Source organism: Panthera pardus, unplaced genomic scaffold, assembly GCF_024362965.1.
Source record: "Panthera pardus isolate Hobbes unplaced genomic scaffold, ASM2436296v1 HiC_scaffold_2, whole genome shotgun sequence".
NCBI classification, from domain to species: domain Eukaryota; kingdom Metazoa; phylum Chordata; class Mammalia; order Carnivora; family Felidae; genus Panthera; species Panthera pardus.
Window position 1 is genome coordinate 129,379,918 of NW_026526765.1, and position 14,439 is coordinate 129,394,356.

The window sequence follows — 14,439 nt, forward strand, 5'->3', positions numbered from 1 at the left end:
AAAGACCTATAATCTAAAAACTATAAGACAATGATGAAAGAAATTCAAAATGACAAAATGGAAAGATATGCTATGCTCATGGATTGAAATGTTAAATGTTAAGATGTTCATACTATCCAAAGCAACCTAAAGATTCAATGCAATCCGTATCAAAATACCAATAGCATTTTTCAAAGAACTACAACAAATAATCCTAAAATGTGTATACAACCACACACAGAAGACCCTGAATAGCCAAAACAATCTTGGAAAGAATAACAAAGCTGGAGGTATCATAATCCCAAATTTCGAGAAATACTGCAAAGCTATAACAATCAAACAGACACACAGATCAACAGAATAGGGAGCCCAGAAATAAACCCACACTTATATGGTTAATTATTCTATAACAAAGGAGGCAAGAATATGCAATGGGGGAAAAGACAGTCTCATCGATAAACAGTATTAGGAAAACTGCACAGCTACTTGCAAAAGAATGGAACCAGACCACTTATTTTACCATACACAAAAATAAATTCAAAATGGATTAAAGACCTAAATGTGAGACCTAAAAGCATGAAATTCCTAAAAGAAAACAGTAATCTTTTGGATATCAGCTCTACCAACATATTTATGAATATGTCTCCTCAGGCAAGGGGGAAAAAAGCAAAGATAAACTAATGGTATTACCCCAAAATAAAAAGCTTTTGCACAGCCAAGTAAACCATCAAAAAAACCCAAAAAGGCAACCTACTGAACGGGAGTGATACTCTAAATGATATATCTGATAAGAGGTTAGTATCCAAAATATATAAAGAACTCATACGTCTCAACACCAAACCCCCTCCCCCCAAATAATCAGATTAAAAATAGGCAGAGGACCTGAATAGACTGATATTTGCCCAAAGACATACAGATGGCCAAAAGACACATGAAAAAAATGCTCTGTATCACTAATCATCAGGGAAACACAAATCAAAACCACCATGAGGTAGCACTTTACTCCAGTCTGAATAGCCAGTATCAAAAAGGTAAGAATGAGTAAGTACTGGTGAGGATGAGAAAAGCAAAACCCCATGCACTGTTGGGAGAAATGTAAACTGGTGCAACTATTATGGAAAACAGTATGGAGGCTCCTAAAATATTAAAAATAGAAGGACTCTATGATCCAGTAATTCCACTATTGGCTATTTACCCTCCAAAAATGAAAACATAATATGAGAAGATAAAATGCACAGCTATGTTTATTGCAGCATTATTTAGAGTAGCCAAGATACGAAAGCAACCAAAGTGCCCATCTAGACAAGAATGGATAAAGAAGTGGTATATACATACAATGAAGTATTAATCAGCCATAAAAAAAGAATGAAATCTTTTCATTTGAAACAACATGGATGGACCTAGAAGGTATTATGCTACATGAAATAAGTCAGACACAAAAAGACAAATACCATATGATTTCACTTACATGTGGAATCTAAAAAAAAAACCCCAAAAAACAGAATCAAACTCATAAATACAGAGAACTGGTGGTTGCCAGAGGAGGGGTAGGTAAGAGAATGGGTAAAATCGATGAAGGTCATTAAGAGGTACTAACTTCCAGTTATAAATAAGTCACAGAGATGAGAAGTACAGCATAGAGAATGAGGTCAATTATATTGTAGTAACATTTTAGTGTGGTGACAGCTGTTAACTACAATTATAGTGGTAAGCACCGTGTAACATACAGAACTGCTGAATCAACAGGTGCATATAACACTGCTGAATATAACACTGTGTGTCAACTATATTTAAACCAAAAAACTTAATAAAAGAAGAAAAAAGTAGTAGCCTCTTAGGATTTGAACATCTCAGTGAGGAAAATGGCCAATGATATTTAGCTTTGAAAGCCCAGGGACTTGATGCTATCATTTCAGCCCAAGGCAAACAGTTACTGAGGTCTTAATTCACTGCAAAGTAATTATGCATCTATGTACTACAAAATGAGTTAATTTGTTTAGAACATGTCCTACCAGTAGGTCAAATACACATATACATTTTCCATGGCATCTACCCTTTTACGACTTAGCTACGAGAAAAGTATCAAATTAAGAAGAATTTAAGCAACGGGTATCTTGCAGCATTTCAATCACAATATTGTTGGTGAGCTTACTGAGAAGAGGTTCTTCAAAAAGAGTAATCTAGATTTAAGGCAGAAAAATACATACTAACTTTAGAACAATTTCTATCTAAAAGAATAAAACAAAAAATAATATAAGCCCTTCCCTTTCCAAACAATCTAGTTAGAAAACCGTTTTTCCAACAGTGGGGCAGAAGAATGTATGTATTCATGCTGGCTGAAGTTGAGGGACATAGAAACTCAGCCTAAAACAGTACAACTGCTTAGGCTGAGAAGGGTGTCCACACGGGCACCTTGCCACAAGGTTTCAAGAGTCCAAGGATGTCAGAGTTCAAACAGGATGCAAAGGACATCCATGAGTAGGGATGAGCCAGCTTAGGGGAAAGAGGGTATCCACAATGGGGGAAGGCATAATGTGGGATTTCAGAGCCTGACAACTTTGAGGGAATTCAAAGAGGGAAAAAGTGTGCTGGGTAATTCAGATCGTAGATTAGTGACTGCATACCTGCAAGAGGCCAGCTGGTAAAGATTATCAGAGACTGAGAAGGCTGAGTAAGATGTCCATAGGTGTGGAATGGGGAAGTTGCCTCTTAATCTCTTCATTCTATTTACCAAGCAATGGATTAATTCCTACTTTCCAACTTTACCCAGTGCTTGATTAAATCCAACTTTCCAACTTGTTCTGTGCTTACCAATGAGCTGAACTAGACAGAAGAAACACAAGTGGTCTCCTTACAAACTTTCACCCACAAACCTCAGGTGACCCAATGACACTGTCATGTAACCCTATAACACTTCCCTAATCAACTTACCCTCTGAGCTCTTACACTTTTTCTAGCCTCAATCAACCCCTTCTCCCACCCTCAGCTAACAATTTCACTTGTTTTCCACTGAGAATATGGAAACAGTCAAAAGACCATTTATTTATTCTCCCACCACTAAACTGAAAAATTACATACTCTGTCCGTCATCCTTTTACCCTGGATAAACAGTGCATACACCTATTAACTCTGTCAGTGGGGCAATGGATCCTATCTCTACTTGCCTACTCAAGGATTTAACTCTGGAATTATCCCCTCTCTTGCATTAATTTTTTTCCTCTAACAGGGTCATTCTATCCATCTACAAAGGCTCTATCCCATATATATGCTTTATTCCATATCTATCCCACATGGTTTAAATCCTATAGTGTTTGTGGGGTGCCTTGGTGGCTCAGTTGGTTAAGCAACCAACTTTGGCTCAGGATATGATGTCCAGTTTGTGCTGACAGCTCAGAGCCTAGAGCTTGCTTTGGATTCTGTGTGTATGTGTGTGTGTATGTGTGTGTGTGTATGCGCACGCGTGCCCCTCCCCCACTTGCACTCTGTCTCTCTATGAAATACACAAACATCAAAAAAAAAATTCAAAAACTACAGTGTTTAAAATCACAAATATGGGCAGGCACCTGGGTGGCTCAGTTGGTTAAGCATCTTGACTTGATTTTGGCTCAGGTCAATAACTCATGGTTCCTGAGGTGGAGCTCATAGAGCAGAACCTGCTTGGGATTCTCTCTCTCCTCTGCCTCTCCTCCGTTCATGTGTACCTTCGTGTGCACACATTCTCTCTCTCTCAAATAAATAAACTTAAAACACACACACACACACACACACACACACACACACACAAAAATGGAAGCAATATGTGATGAAGAAACTGCTGTGGAAATAAGCATCTGGTTAGTTTACAAAATCAGCCAGAAGCAAGACAAAAGTGATGAGATGCAGAAAACAGAGAATTGAGCTTCTTAGGGTTCAAGTCAACTGAGGAGAAGCAAATGAGGTCAAAGAAAGAATGGGAAAGACTGAGGTAGCCAAAAATTTGAAAGAAGTAGAGGAGAAAGGGGGAAGGTACACAAATGGAGCAATATGGAAATCAAATTTCTAAGAAAAGAGTAACAATGGAAAACAGGTAAAAAAAAAAAAAAAGACAGGAAGGAGCAACAGAAAAATTCAGGCGTTTAAAATAAACAGTATTAGGTGCAGGGACAAATTAAAGCAAGGAAAAGAAAAAACCAAGAGAAGCTGAATATATGAGGAACCGAAAGCTGAATATATAAGAGGATGGGAAAACTGGGGGGATGTGGGCAATCCAGGTGAGAGGAATAGTTCCAACCATAAGAGCAGGTGTGACCGACTCAAAAAAAAGAGCTGAATAAAACAGCGTGGGTGGGGGCTCAGAACTGGGAAATTAGAGCAGATGAAAAGTGAGTATTAAGTGAGGAAAGCTGAACCATCAAGGCCAGAAGAACCAGAGGGAGGACACGAGTAGACAGCTGAGAAAAACAGCTCTTTCCACTTGGAAAAAGGAATGGATGATAGACTGAAATTGTCAGAGATGCTAGAGCATCAATCAACATGGAAACATCCAGAAGAACAACAAAAATAACAAAGCAAGAACAATAGCCATAAAACGCTCCTTGATCCTACAAACCTTTTCAGCTACTTCCTTCTTTCCACTCATAGCAAACGCACAGAACAATTCTATGTTTCACTTTCTTGTTTTCTCACATCACTGAAACTGGTTTTGTCAAGATGACCAATGGCCTCCACATAGCTCAACCTTCTTCTTACTTGAGCTATCAACATATTTGACACCGTTTCACATCTTCTTTCTTGTTTACCCTTCATTCTCTTGTCTTCCAAGACCCCACTCTCCCAGTTTTCCCTCCTTTACCACTTGTTCTTTTAATATCTTTTGGTGCCTCCTCTTCATCCCTATTTCTAAATGCCAGTGTGCTCTAGGTTAAGATCTTCCACCTCTTCTCAACATTTACTCCCTATGTGATCGCATCAGGCTTTAAAACTTATAGATAACTAACTGTATACATCAATGATTCTTAATTAGTCTTTCTCTAGCTCAAACCTCTCCCCTGGACATACTTCCATTTACCTACTGGACATTCTGGATATCTAAAAGACGTTCCAAATCTACACGTTTAAGCCAAAGCCCCCCAAATTTCCTTTCCCAGAGTTTCCTCGTTACAATAAACAGTGACACTATTTTATCTACTTTTTCAAGTCAAAAAACTTGGGAGTTATGTTTGACGCTTCTACTTCTCTCATACACCATTATCCAGATCATTAACTCATCTGTTGATACTACCTTTAAAATGCATCCCAAATCCAGGCATTCTCAGCATGTCTATCATTAACACCTTAATCAAACCACCAACATACCTCACCTGAATTACCACAAAAATCTCCTTTATTAGTCTCCACCCTTCTACCCTTACCACCTACTAGGTCTTCTCTCACTGCCAGACTGATTGCTTTAAAACACACACCATACCCTTTTCATGGTTAATATTTTCCAGTAGATTCCTATTTAAACGAGAACAGAAATCAAGGACCTGCAGAACCTAGGCCTTTCTATCTCTGACTTTTCTACCAGGCCTCTTGCCATTTTACTCCTCCTTGTGATTCCCTGAACGCATCAAACATGCTCCTACTCCAGGAACTTTGCACTTAGTATTAACACTGACTGGAATGGTATTCTCTCAGACTGTGAATGACTCATTCCCTCCAGAATGAATATTTAAAAGGTAACTGGTTGCTGTGTGGAAAAGAGAGAACTTCAAGAATGAAGGCAGGAAAACAAGTTTGGAGACTACTAAAATAGTTCAAAGGAAAGAGGAAGGTGGCCTGTACCAGGGAAGGAAGAGTGAAGATGGAATAAAGGGACAAATGCTGGACATATTTTTAGTGCAATGGATGAGCCTGGGACAACCACTCTCATGATTATGGCATGTCCCCTGACAGGTAAGTATCTGTGGACATATTTGAGAGGATTAAGAACTGTTTATGAACTGGCAACAGGGGAAGATGAAGGAATCAATCAAAGGATGACACACAGGTTTTGGCATGAGCAAATGTACAGATGATGATATGATTTATGAAACTGAGAGTATGGAGATACCACCAGGCTTGAGAATGTGAAAGGAACAGAACAGGGAACCATGAGTTCTGTTTTGAACATATTCATGAGATGACCATTAAATATCCAAACAATGTATCTGTATCTATCTATCTATCTATCTATCTATCTATCTATCTATTCATCTACCTATCTATATCTGGAGTATAGGAAAGAAGTTTGGGTTAGATATATGTTAGAAATCACCAGCATATAACAAATAATTAAAGCCATGAGAATGAATGAGATCACCCAAGAAGAGTTAGGCAAAAAGAGACTCAGCAAAGGAGACTAAGATATGGCCAGTGAAAAAGGAGGTATGAGATTAGGGTGCCATAGAAGCCAAGAGAGCAATGTTTTTTAAAAAGGGAATTAAGAAGCTATATTAAATCTTCTGATAAGTGGCTTAGAAAATGACCACTTTATCTGGCAACTTGAAGACTACTGGCAGCTTAGAGTAAGTAGTAATTTTAGTAAGGGAGAAAAAAGAAAATCTGAACAGAACAGGCTGAGGAGAAAATGGGAAGCAATGAACCGAAAACAATGAGTACATATACCTCTTCTAAATTTAACTATAAATGTAGAGGTAGTAGCCAGAAGGTGATCTGGAATAAAGGGAGAGGTTTTATTTGTTTGTAGACTGGAGCTACCAGAGTGTGCTGATATGACTGATTCTATAAAGGACAAACTGCTAATGCAGAAGATGAGTAACTGAAAAGCAAAATGTTTGCGTTGACAAAAGGGATTGACTGGATCCAGCAGCCAAAGAGTTGGTTGACCTTAAGATAAACAGTAAACAATTTACCCTTAATACCAAAAAAAAAAATAGTATGAGTACAAATGAAGAGTAGTTTGAAAGATTTTAAGATTGGAAAATGAGGTACTTTCTATCTGATCCCTTTTTTCAATAAATTACATTTTTTCAACAAATTATAGGCCAAGATCATCAAGTAAGGAGAGTATACTGCAAGTTTATGAAATAGTCATTGCAGAGAGGGCTCAATGTACTGATTTTACTATCTCTAAGAGAAAAGTTTATAAATACTTTCATAATTAGTTACCTTTAGTCATACAGAAGTGGAAACAATTTAAATAACCATCAATAACCAAGTGAATACACTATAGAAAATAAACTCAGTGGATTACTAATTAGTTCTAGTAATTAAAACTAATGAAAAAAAGTGTGTATATATACGAACATATCTGCAGTGTGTCACTAAATATTTGATTTGTACAACAGCAAAATAAAATGCTACTGGTGTACTGAAATATTTATGTTTGAGTGTATTTATATATATACACAAAGATACATTTGTATAAACAGAAAAAAACCTGGGAGAAATATACAAGGAACTGTTAAGGGAGGAGCTGGCAGATAACTGAGAGAGGCACATGAAACCACTACATACATAAAACAAGAAAAACCTATAGGCCAAAATACATAGTATAGAAATTTCTATGTCCTTTACACACAGTAATGGTATAAACACTGTAATTCAAACAAAGATTCACTCACAAAGATTTAAATTATGGCACATTTTAATGAAAAACTAACAGCAATCTAAATGTAAGAAAATTATGCAACTATTAAAAATGTTCATAATAGGAGACATGTTTTAAGTAGGAAATATTTCATACATATAAAAAATGTAAAGATTAAAAGAAGCACCCAAATGCCAAACACCTAGATTGTGAATTTAATGTTTTTAATGACATGGAACCTTATGATATTAAGTGAGGAAAAAACATCAGAATACAAAATTAGAGTATGACTTCACTTAAGTCTGTACTTAAAGGAGAAGAAAATACATGAAAATGTCACTAGTGGTGTCACTGGATGCTTAGACTGTGTATAGACTTTTCTAACTCTTTATAGTTTTCCACTGCCAGGTTTTCTACAATAAGCCGTATTGCTTTTATAATTATAAAAATTTATTTTAAAGATATGTAAGTTTATTAGCGTCATTACCTTGGGATCATGAACAAATGTATTTCCTTTGGTTCCAGGAGGAAAATCTCCAGTACAAATATATTTTAGACATTCAATGATGGTCTAAAGAAATAGAAAATTATATTATTTAGTTATAAGAGAACCAGAGAAGTTTATCATAAAGTGTTAATTTATTATAAAAATACTATTTACCAGAGAACCAAAAAAGATATGCAGATAAAATTTGACATTATAATATCTATATAATACAGATACGATTCTGTGTTAAAGAATAAATAACTACTTTAAGTTCATGGGAAAGCTACTAATTAAGAAGGTATACGAAAATAAAACAAAAAATTATTTTTAAAAAGTCCTCAACTTCCAATTAAAACCCTTTAATTTAATAACAACAGCTAATGTAAAAGATGGTTACCATAGTTGATAATTTGCCGATATGCTGACAGTAAAACTTAAATGTTCTTACAAAAAAAATGAGGTGACAGATTTGTTAATTAACTAGATAGCAGTGATCCTTTCACAATGTACAGTATATTAAGTCACCCTGACATACCCTTCAAATATCTTACGATTTCATGGATCAATTACACCTCAATAAAACCAAAAAAACTTTTTTTAAGTTCAATTTTTTAAAAACAGCTAATAGTTACACAGGCCTTACTATGTGCCAGGTATTGTACTAACCACCTTTCCATACATTAGTAATTTTCACATTAATCCTAGACTGTAGAAAACTCTTTTTATCTCCATTTTATAAATGAGAAAACTAAAGCACAAACCATTTGGGGCACCCTGGCCCAGTCACAGAGCTAGTAAATGGTGAAGCAAAATATCTGTATTCAGACAGCTTGTGCTCATAAACCTTAGGCTCCCTTACAAAAGTAGAGCCACAACAGTAGGGACACAACAGGCATTCTATAAATAGTAACATTTTCACATAAACAAAAGTAGACAAGAGTATGGCATTCAATGTTCAACTCTAAACCTGACCTCTTTCTGTGTGCTTTTTAATTTAGTCTTCTCTGTTAGAATGCCCTGCTTTTTCTCAAGCCACCCTTACAGGCTGTACTTTTCCCCCATAATTGCATGTCACTCCAGGGTCCATCTCAAATTTCTAAATACTCTCTGGGCCTTAAAAAGTCAAAGTACATGCTCCAATTTTTTATTTTGACTAGGTAAGGGCATCCTAACAACATAGTTTTTCAACTAAACTAGGCCTCACGGTATTGGTTTCATTTTCTCATTTCCCATTTATTATGCTTAGACTTCAGTCTATACTTAGAAACTCTTCTCAGAAAGCCCTATGTTTATCATATTTTATAACTTGTGTAGGAAATTCTATAATGGATCAACTGTCAGGAAGTGAATGGTATGTTTGGGGAGCAAGGGGAGTGTTAAAAAAAAAAAAAAAAATCAACGCAGACAAAAAGGCTTCATGTAAGAATGTAAGGTCGCTGAGCGCTCCCGGTCTTCTGGGACTCTCAAATAAACCTTGTCCACCCGAGCCTGGATACCCTTATGAGACTGAGTCAGGTCCCCTCCTAAGGTCGCTGGGGCCAGAAGGCCACACTAGGCCACGCCCAGCGGCAGGGGCTCCACCCAGAGGCCCACCAAGCCTTTCCTCGGGCACCAAGAGCGGAGCCCCAGGAACGCCTGGCCTCTGGTCCTTATTGTTCTGAGCTCTCCAAACACTTTATCCTCCAGATTCTCAAGAAGTAGCGACCCGTAAACTGAAGGCTGCTACTGAGAACTTACCGTCTTCCCCGCCCCATTGGGTCCAACCAAAATTGTGAGGGGGCTGAAAAAAGTGATAATTTGCTTATCTTTGTCCTCTATTCCAAAACTCCGCACACCCAGAATGCTCATCTTTTCAATCCGGGACATGTCTGCAAATGTTTCTTTTCTCAACACCAATCGCCTAGAGCCCCGGCGCACCAGGATTTAGCGGTGCCGCGGCTGCAGAGCGAGCGATGGGCCGTGAGGACTCGCGAGTCTCCCGGCCGGGAGGCTCCAGGTAGGAGCGAAGGCTCCGGCTGAACTCCTCCTCCCACACCGGCTTCCTTCCCGCTTGACAAGCGAGAGCGGAGGTGGGGGCCGGGCCGGGGCTAGGCACGGCAGACACACACCACAGACCCAGGAACCCCCTACTACTGCGCACTCACAGATTCCCGCCGCGGCCGCCCCGCGGATCACGTGGGCCGCCACGACCAGCGTGCATTTACGCCACAGGCCAGGGGCATGCCGGGAAGTCGGAGCCTCGCGGTGCGTGCGCAGCTCTAGTTTCCGGAAGTAGTTCCTGTCGAGTGGTTTGCGTACCCGGTTTTCTGTCCCGTGGGCGCGTAATGCCGAATTTTGCTGGGTGCCGGGCAGCCTTGAGAAGCTCTAACCCTGAGGACGACCAACACTTGTGACAAACGGTGGTTATCAGAATGTGATCGCGGGACGCCTGGAATGGAAAGAAGTGCGGTGTCCTCTAATGTCGAAACCATTTTCCAATAATATTAACACGTTATTTGCCTTTTTCATGATCTTTCGCGCCTTAATATACGTGACGTGTGGTGACGCCATCGCAGTGATGGGTGATAGAATGTGTGATTGTATAGTATTATGCTTTAAAAAACCCCTCAATTTTAATTTCCAATTAGGTGTTGATAGTTCTCACATGTAAAACCTCTTTGGGGTCCTCAGTAATTTTTAAGAGTGTAGAGAGGTGTTAAAGACCAAAAGTTTGAGAACTGTTGTAGACCAAAAGCTGAATGATGTTACAAAACTACAAAACGGTATGCAAATATGTGAAAAAAAATCCACTCCTATAAGTACGGACAGAAAAATAGACACCTTTATAAGAGATTGAGTTATGCAAGATGCTGTACCATAGTGCCATTAGTTAACAATACTATATAACAACACTATAAAATTTGCTGAGAGGGTAGATCTTGTGATAAGTGTTCTTATCACACAAAAAAAGTTAACAATAAGGAGGGTGGGAGGAAACTTTTGGAGGTAATGGATATACCATTAGCATTGGTTATGGTGATGGTTTCACTGGTGTATACTTATCTCCAAAGTCATCAAGTTGTATAAAGTATGTACAGCTTATTGTATGTTAAATTTTAATCTTTGTATGATAAAAAAGTTCAAAATAAGGGAAAGAAATTACTCAAAAATGAATGTTGCTGTTTGGAACCCAAGTTAATGGAGGGATATCCTATGCAAGGGCCTATAGGAAAAATTAGAAATTGCAAAACAATAATGGAAGACGTTAACAGAACAAAAACTTTGGATTATTGAACTAGAAAAATGTAGGAAATGCCCTCCAATCACACAATCCCAAGACAATCATTACAGAACTTAATACATAAACTAAAAAATTCACATGAAAGGATGCAAGTGAGGAAATCCAGTAAGTAGTCTCTTGCTGTACTAAGAAACATGAAAGCCTTAGTTATCATAATACATATTTTAAGTTACTAATGGAACACAACAGATTGAAATTATACAGTAATGCTTTATGTAACTAAATGTAATTTTAAAGATGAATAAAGATTAGAGCCTATTTTTACAGTTTATTTAAGCAAAATTTACATACACTAAAATTCTTCCTTTTCCGGAGTACAGTTTATGACTTTTGAAAAAAGTAAATAGTTGTGTAACCACCAAGACCATTTTTTTCCCCACTACCACCATTTGCATTGCTCGGATATTTGAATATCAGTAGGAAGAAAAAAGCAAACCTGTATCTTATTTTACTTATCACTCTGTAAGTTTCAAGTGATGAAGATCTTTTTTTTCAGGCAGCAATAAAAGTAAAGCCCCAACATGTAATTACCCCACTTTTATTTATTTTTTATTTTTTAAAAATATTTTTTATTTTTAAGCAATCTCTACACCACACATGGGGTTCAAATTCACAATTCAGTGAGATCAAGGGTCACATGCTCTACTGACTGAGTCAGCCAGGTGCCCCACCGCCACTTTTAAAGGAAAATTTTATGACTCAAAGTAACATAGGAAATTAGCAATGATTGGCAATGAAATTACCAGGAATTAACAGCAATAAAATTACCAGACTTTATATGTCTCCTGCTGTGATCTTTTTTTTTTTTTTAAGTATTGCTAATACACTGTTACATTAGTTCAGGTGTACAACATAGTGATTCAACAAATTTATACTATATGCTATGCTCACCACAAGTGTAGCTACCATCTGTTGCCATACAACCCTAGTACATTATTGACTATATTCCACTGTGATCTTAGCACAAAGTACCCAACATGATCTCACATGCAGTTTGGTTTAAAAAAATTAACTTGTGGGGCGCCTGGGTGGCTCAGTCGGCTGGGTATCCGACTTCAGCTCAGGTCACGATCTCGCGACCAGTGAGTTCGAGCCCCGCATCGGGCTCTGTGCTGACAGCTCAGAGCCTGGAGCCTGTTTCGGATTCTGTGTCTCCCTCTCTCTCTGACCCACCCCGTTCATGCTCTCTCTCTCTCTGTCTCAAAAATAAATAAATGTTAAAAAAATTAACTTGAGGGGCGTCTGGATAGCTCAATCTGTTGAGCGTCTGACTGTTGATCTCAGCTCAGGTCTTGATCTCAGGGCTTCATCTCAGGGCAGGTCTTGATCTCAGGGTCTTGAGTTCAAGCCCCGCATTGGTCTCTGTGCTGGGCATGAAGCCTACTTGAAAAAAAAATAATAATAATTTTAATCTAATCACATCTTTAGATTTAACTTCCAATTCACAGGAAATAAGGATTAAGCTAGTAATACCACAAGGATGGAAAAGGGAAATATGGAAGATGCAGTATGTTAAAAGACGCTGGCCCAGGAACTCAGATCAGTGTCATTAAAACACGGACTGCTGGGGCTCCTGGGTGGCTCAGTTGGTTAAGCGTCTGACTTTGGCTCAGGTCATGATCTCATGGTTCGGGAATTCAAGCCCCACAGCAGGCTTGGTGCTGACAGCTGGGGGTCTTGAGCCTGCTTCAGACCTTCTCTCTCTCTCTCTCTCTCTCTCTCTCTCTCTCTCTCCCCCCCCCCCACTCATGCTCTGTCTCACTCTCTCTAAAATAAATAAACATTAAAGAAATTAGAAAAAAAAAAAAGGACTGCTATAGATTCTAAGAGACTTTAAAAAAAAAAAAGCAACACATGGTCTTGGGTTGGATCACGGTTAGCACACAGAGATGTGAAGAGAATTTGGGGAATACATAGGGAAATTTGAATGTAGTCTGGAAATTAAATACCAAGTTTTTATTATTGTTCATTTCATTATATTAGATGTGAAAGTATCTTGCTATGTAAGAAAATGATTCTTTTTTGAGGTGCATATGGGAGTTAATGATGGAGTGTGTTGCTTCCTGTAGTTTACTTAAAGACACTTCAGGGAAGAATAGCAAGCTGAAGAAATTGATAGGACAAAGTAGCCAGATTCCATTACAAAAAAATTCAACTTTGTAACAGTAGGAAACTATAAAACTAAGAAAACAATCCTAGGAAAGGGGTGGAAATGGTTTGCAATAAAAAAGATTAATCTCTAAAATGAAAAGAACTGAAAAGGCAAAAGTGTCAAGTTCTTATTTCTCAGTAAGTTATTACTGAAGAATGTTTTATTTTGCTTGTATCATAATTGATGAGATGAAAAATAAAACGATTATGAGATACTATTTTATACTTATTAGTGAATCTCTTTCCTTTCTTTTTTTAAAAAAAATTTTTTTTTAACGTTTATTTTATTTTTGAGACAGAGAGAGACAGAGCATGAACGGGGGAGGGCCAGAGAGAGAGGGAGACACAGAATCTGAAACAGGCTACAGGCTCTGAGCTGTCAGCACAGAGCCCGACGCGGGGCTCGAACTCACAGACCGCGAGATCATGACCTGAGCTGAAGTGGGACACTTAACCGACTGAGCCACCCAGGCGCCCCTGAATCTCTTTCCTTATAGTACTTTCTGACATAAATTCTTTTTCTGCTATTGATATTTTGATACATTAGCTTTCTTTTGATTAGTGTTTCCCCAAGAATATGTCTCTCTCATATTTCAACCTTTTAATGTCATTTTGCATGAAGTATGTCTCCTAAAAATAGCTGATAGACGATTTTTAGTATAATTTTATACTATCTACCTTTTAATAGATGAGTTTAATCTATTTTCAATTATTGTGATTCCTGAAAAATTTAGATATATTTCTCATACCTCTTTCTGTGCTTTTTCTTTGCTTCTTTTTCTCCTTTTCTGGTTTCTGGATTGATTGAGCTTTTTTTATGCTCTTGTTCTTATTCTACTGGTTTGGAAGCTGTACATTCTATTCCTGTTCTTTTAGTGGTTACTCTTAAATTTTTCACATACCTATTTTGAAGTCTGAAGTTAATATCTCTAGGGGGCGCCTGGGTGGTGCAGTACGTTAAGTGTCTGACTCTTGATTTCAGCTCAGGTC

General features: G+C 37.9%; 1 protein-coding gene and 1 long non-coding RNA gene across 3 annotated transcripts in view; both read right to left on the reverse strand.

The window, feature by feature from the left end:
* The window catches only part of RAD50 (RAD50 double strand break repair protein), a 93,872-nt gene extending 83,673 nt beyond the window's left edge, over window positions 1-10,199 (reverse strand). The window contains exons 1-2 of one of the 2 annotated variants that reach the window (XM_019422047.2): window positions 9,756-10,199; window positions 8,019-8,102 (exon numbers count right to left, since the gene is read on the reverse strand). In XM_019422047.2, the coding sequence (XP_019277592.1) occupies window positions 8,019-8,102; window positions 9,756-9,884 (213 nt within the window). In that variant the 5' untranslated portion in view covers window positions 9,885-10,199. The remainder of the gene's footprint in view (window positions 1-8,018; window positions 8,103-9,755) is intronic. The other variant, XM_019422049.2, reaches the window with a different exon arrangement.
* Window positions 10,200-12,515: 2,316 nt separating this feature from the next.
* Window positions 12,516-14,439, reverse strand: part of LOC128778323 (uncharacterized) — a 48,025-nt gene continuing 46,101 nt past the window's right edge. The window contains exon 2 of the long non-coding RNA XR_008423900.1: window positions 12,516-12,678. This is a non-coding gene — a long non-coding RNA (uncharacterized LOC128778323). The remainder of the gene's footprint in view (window positions 12,679-14,439) is intronic.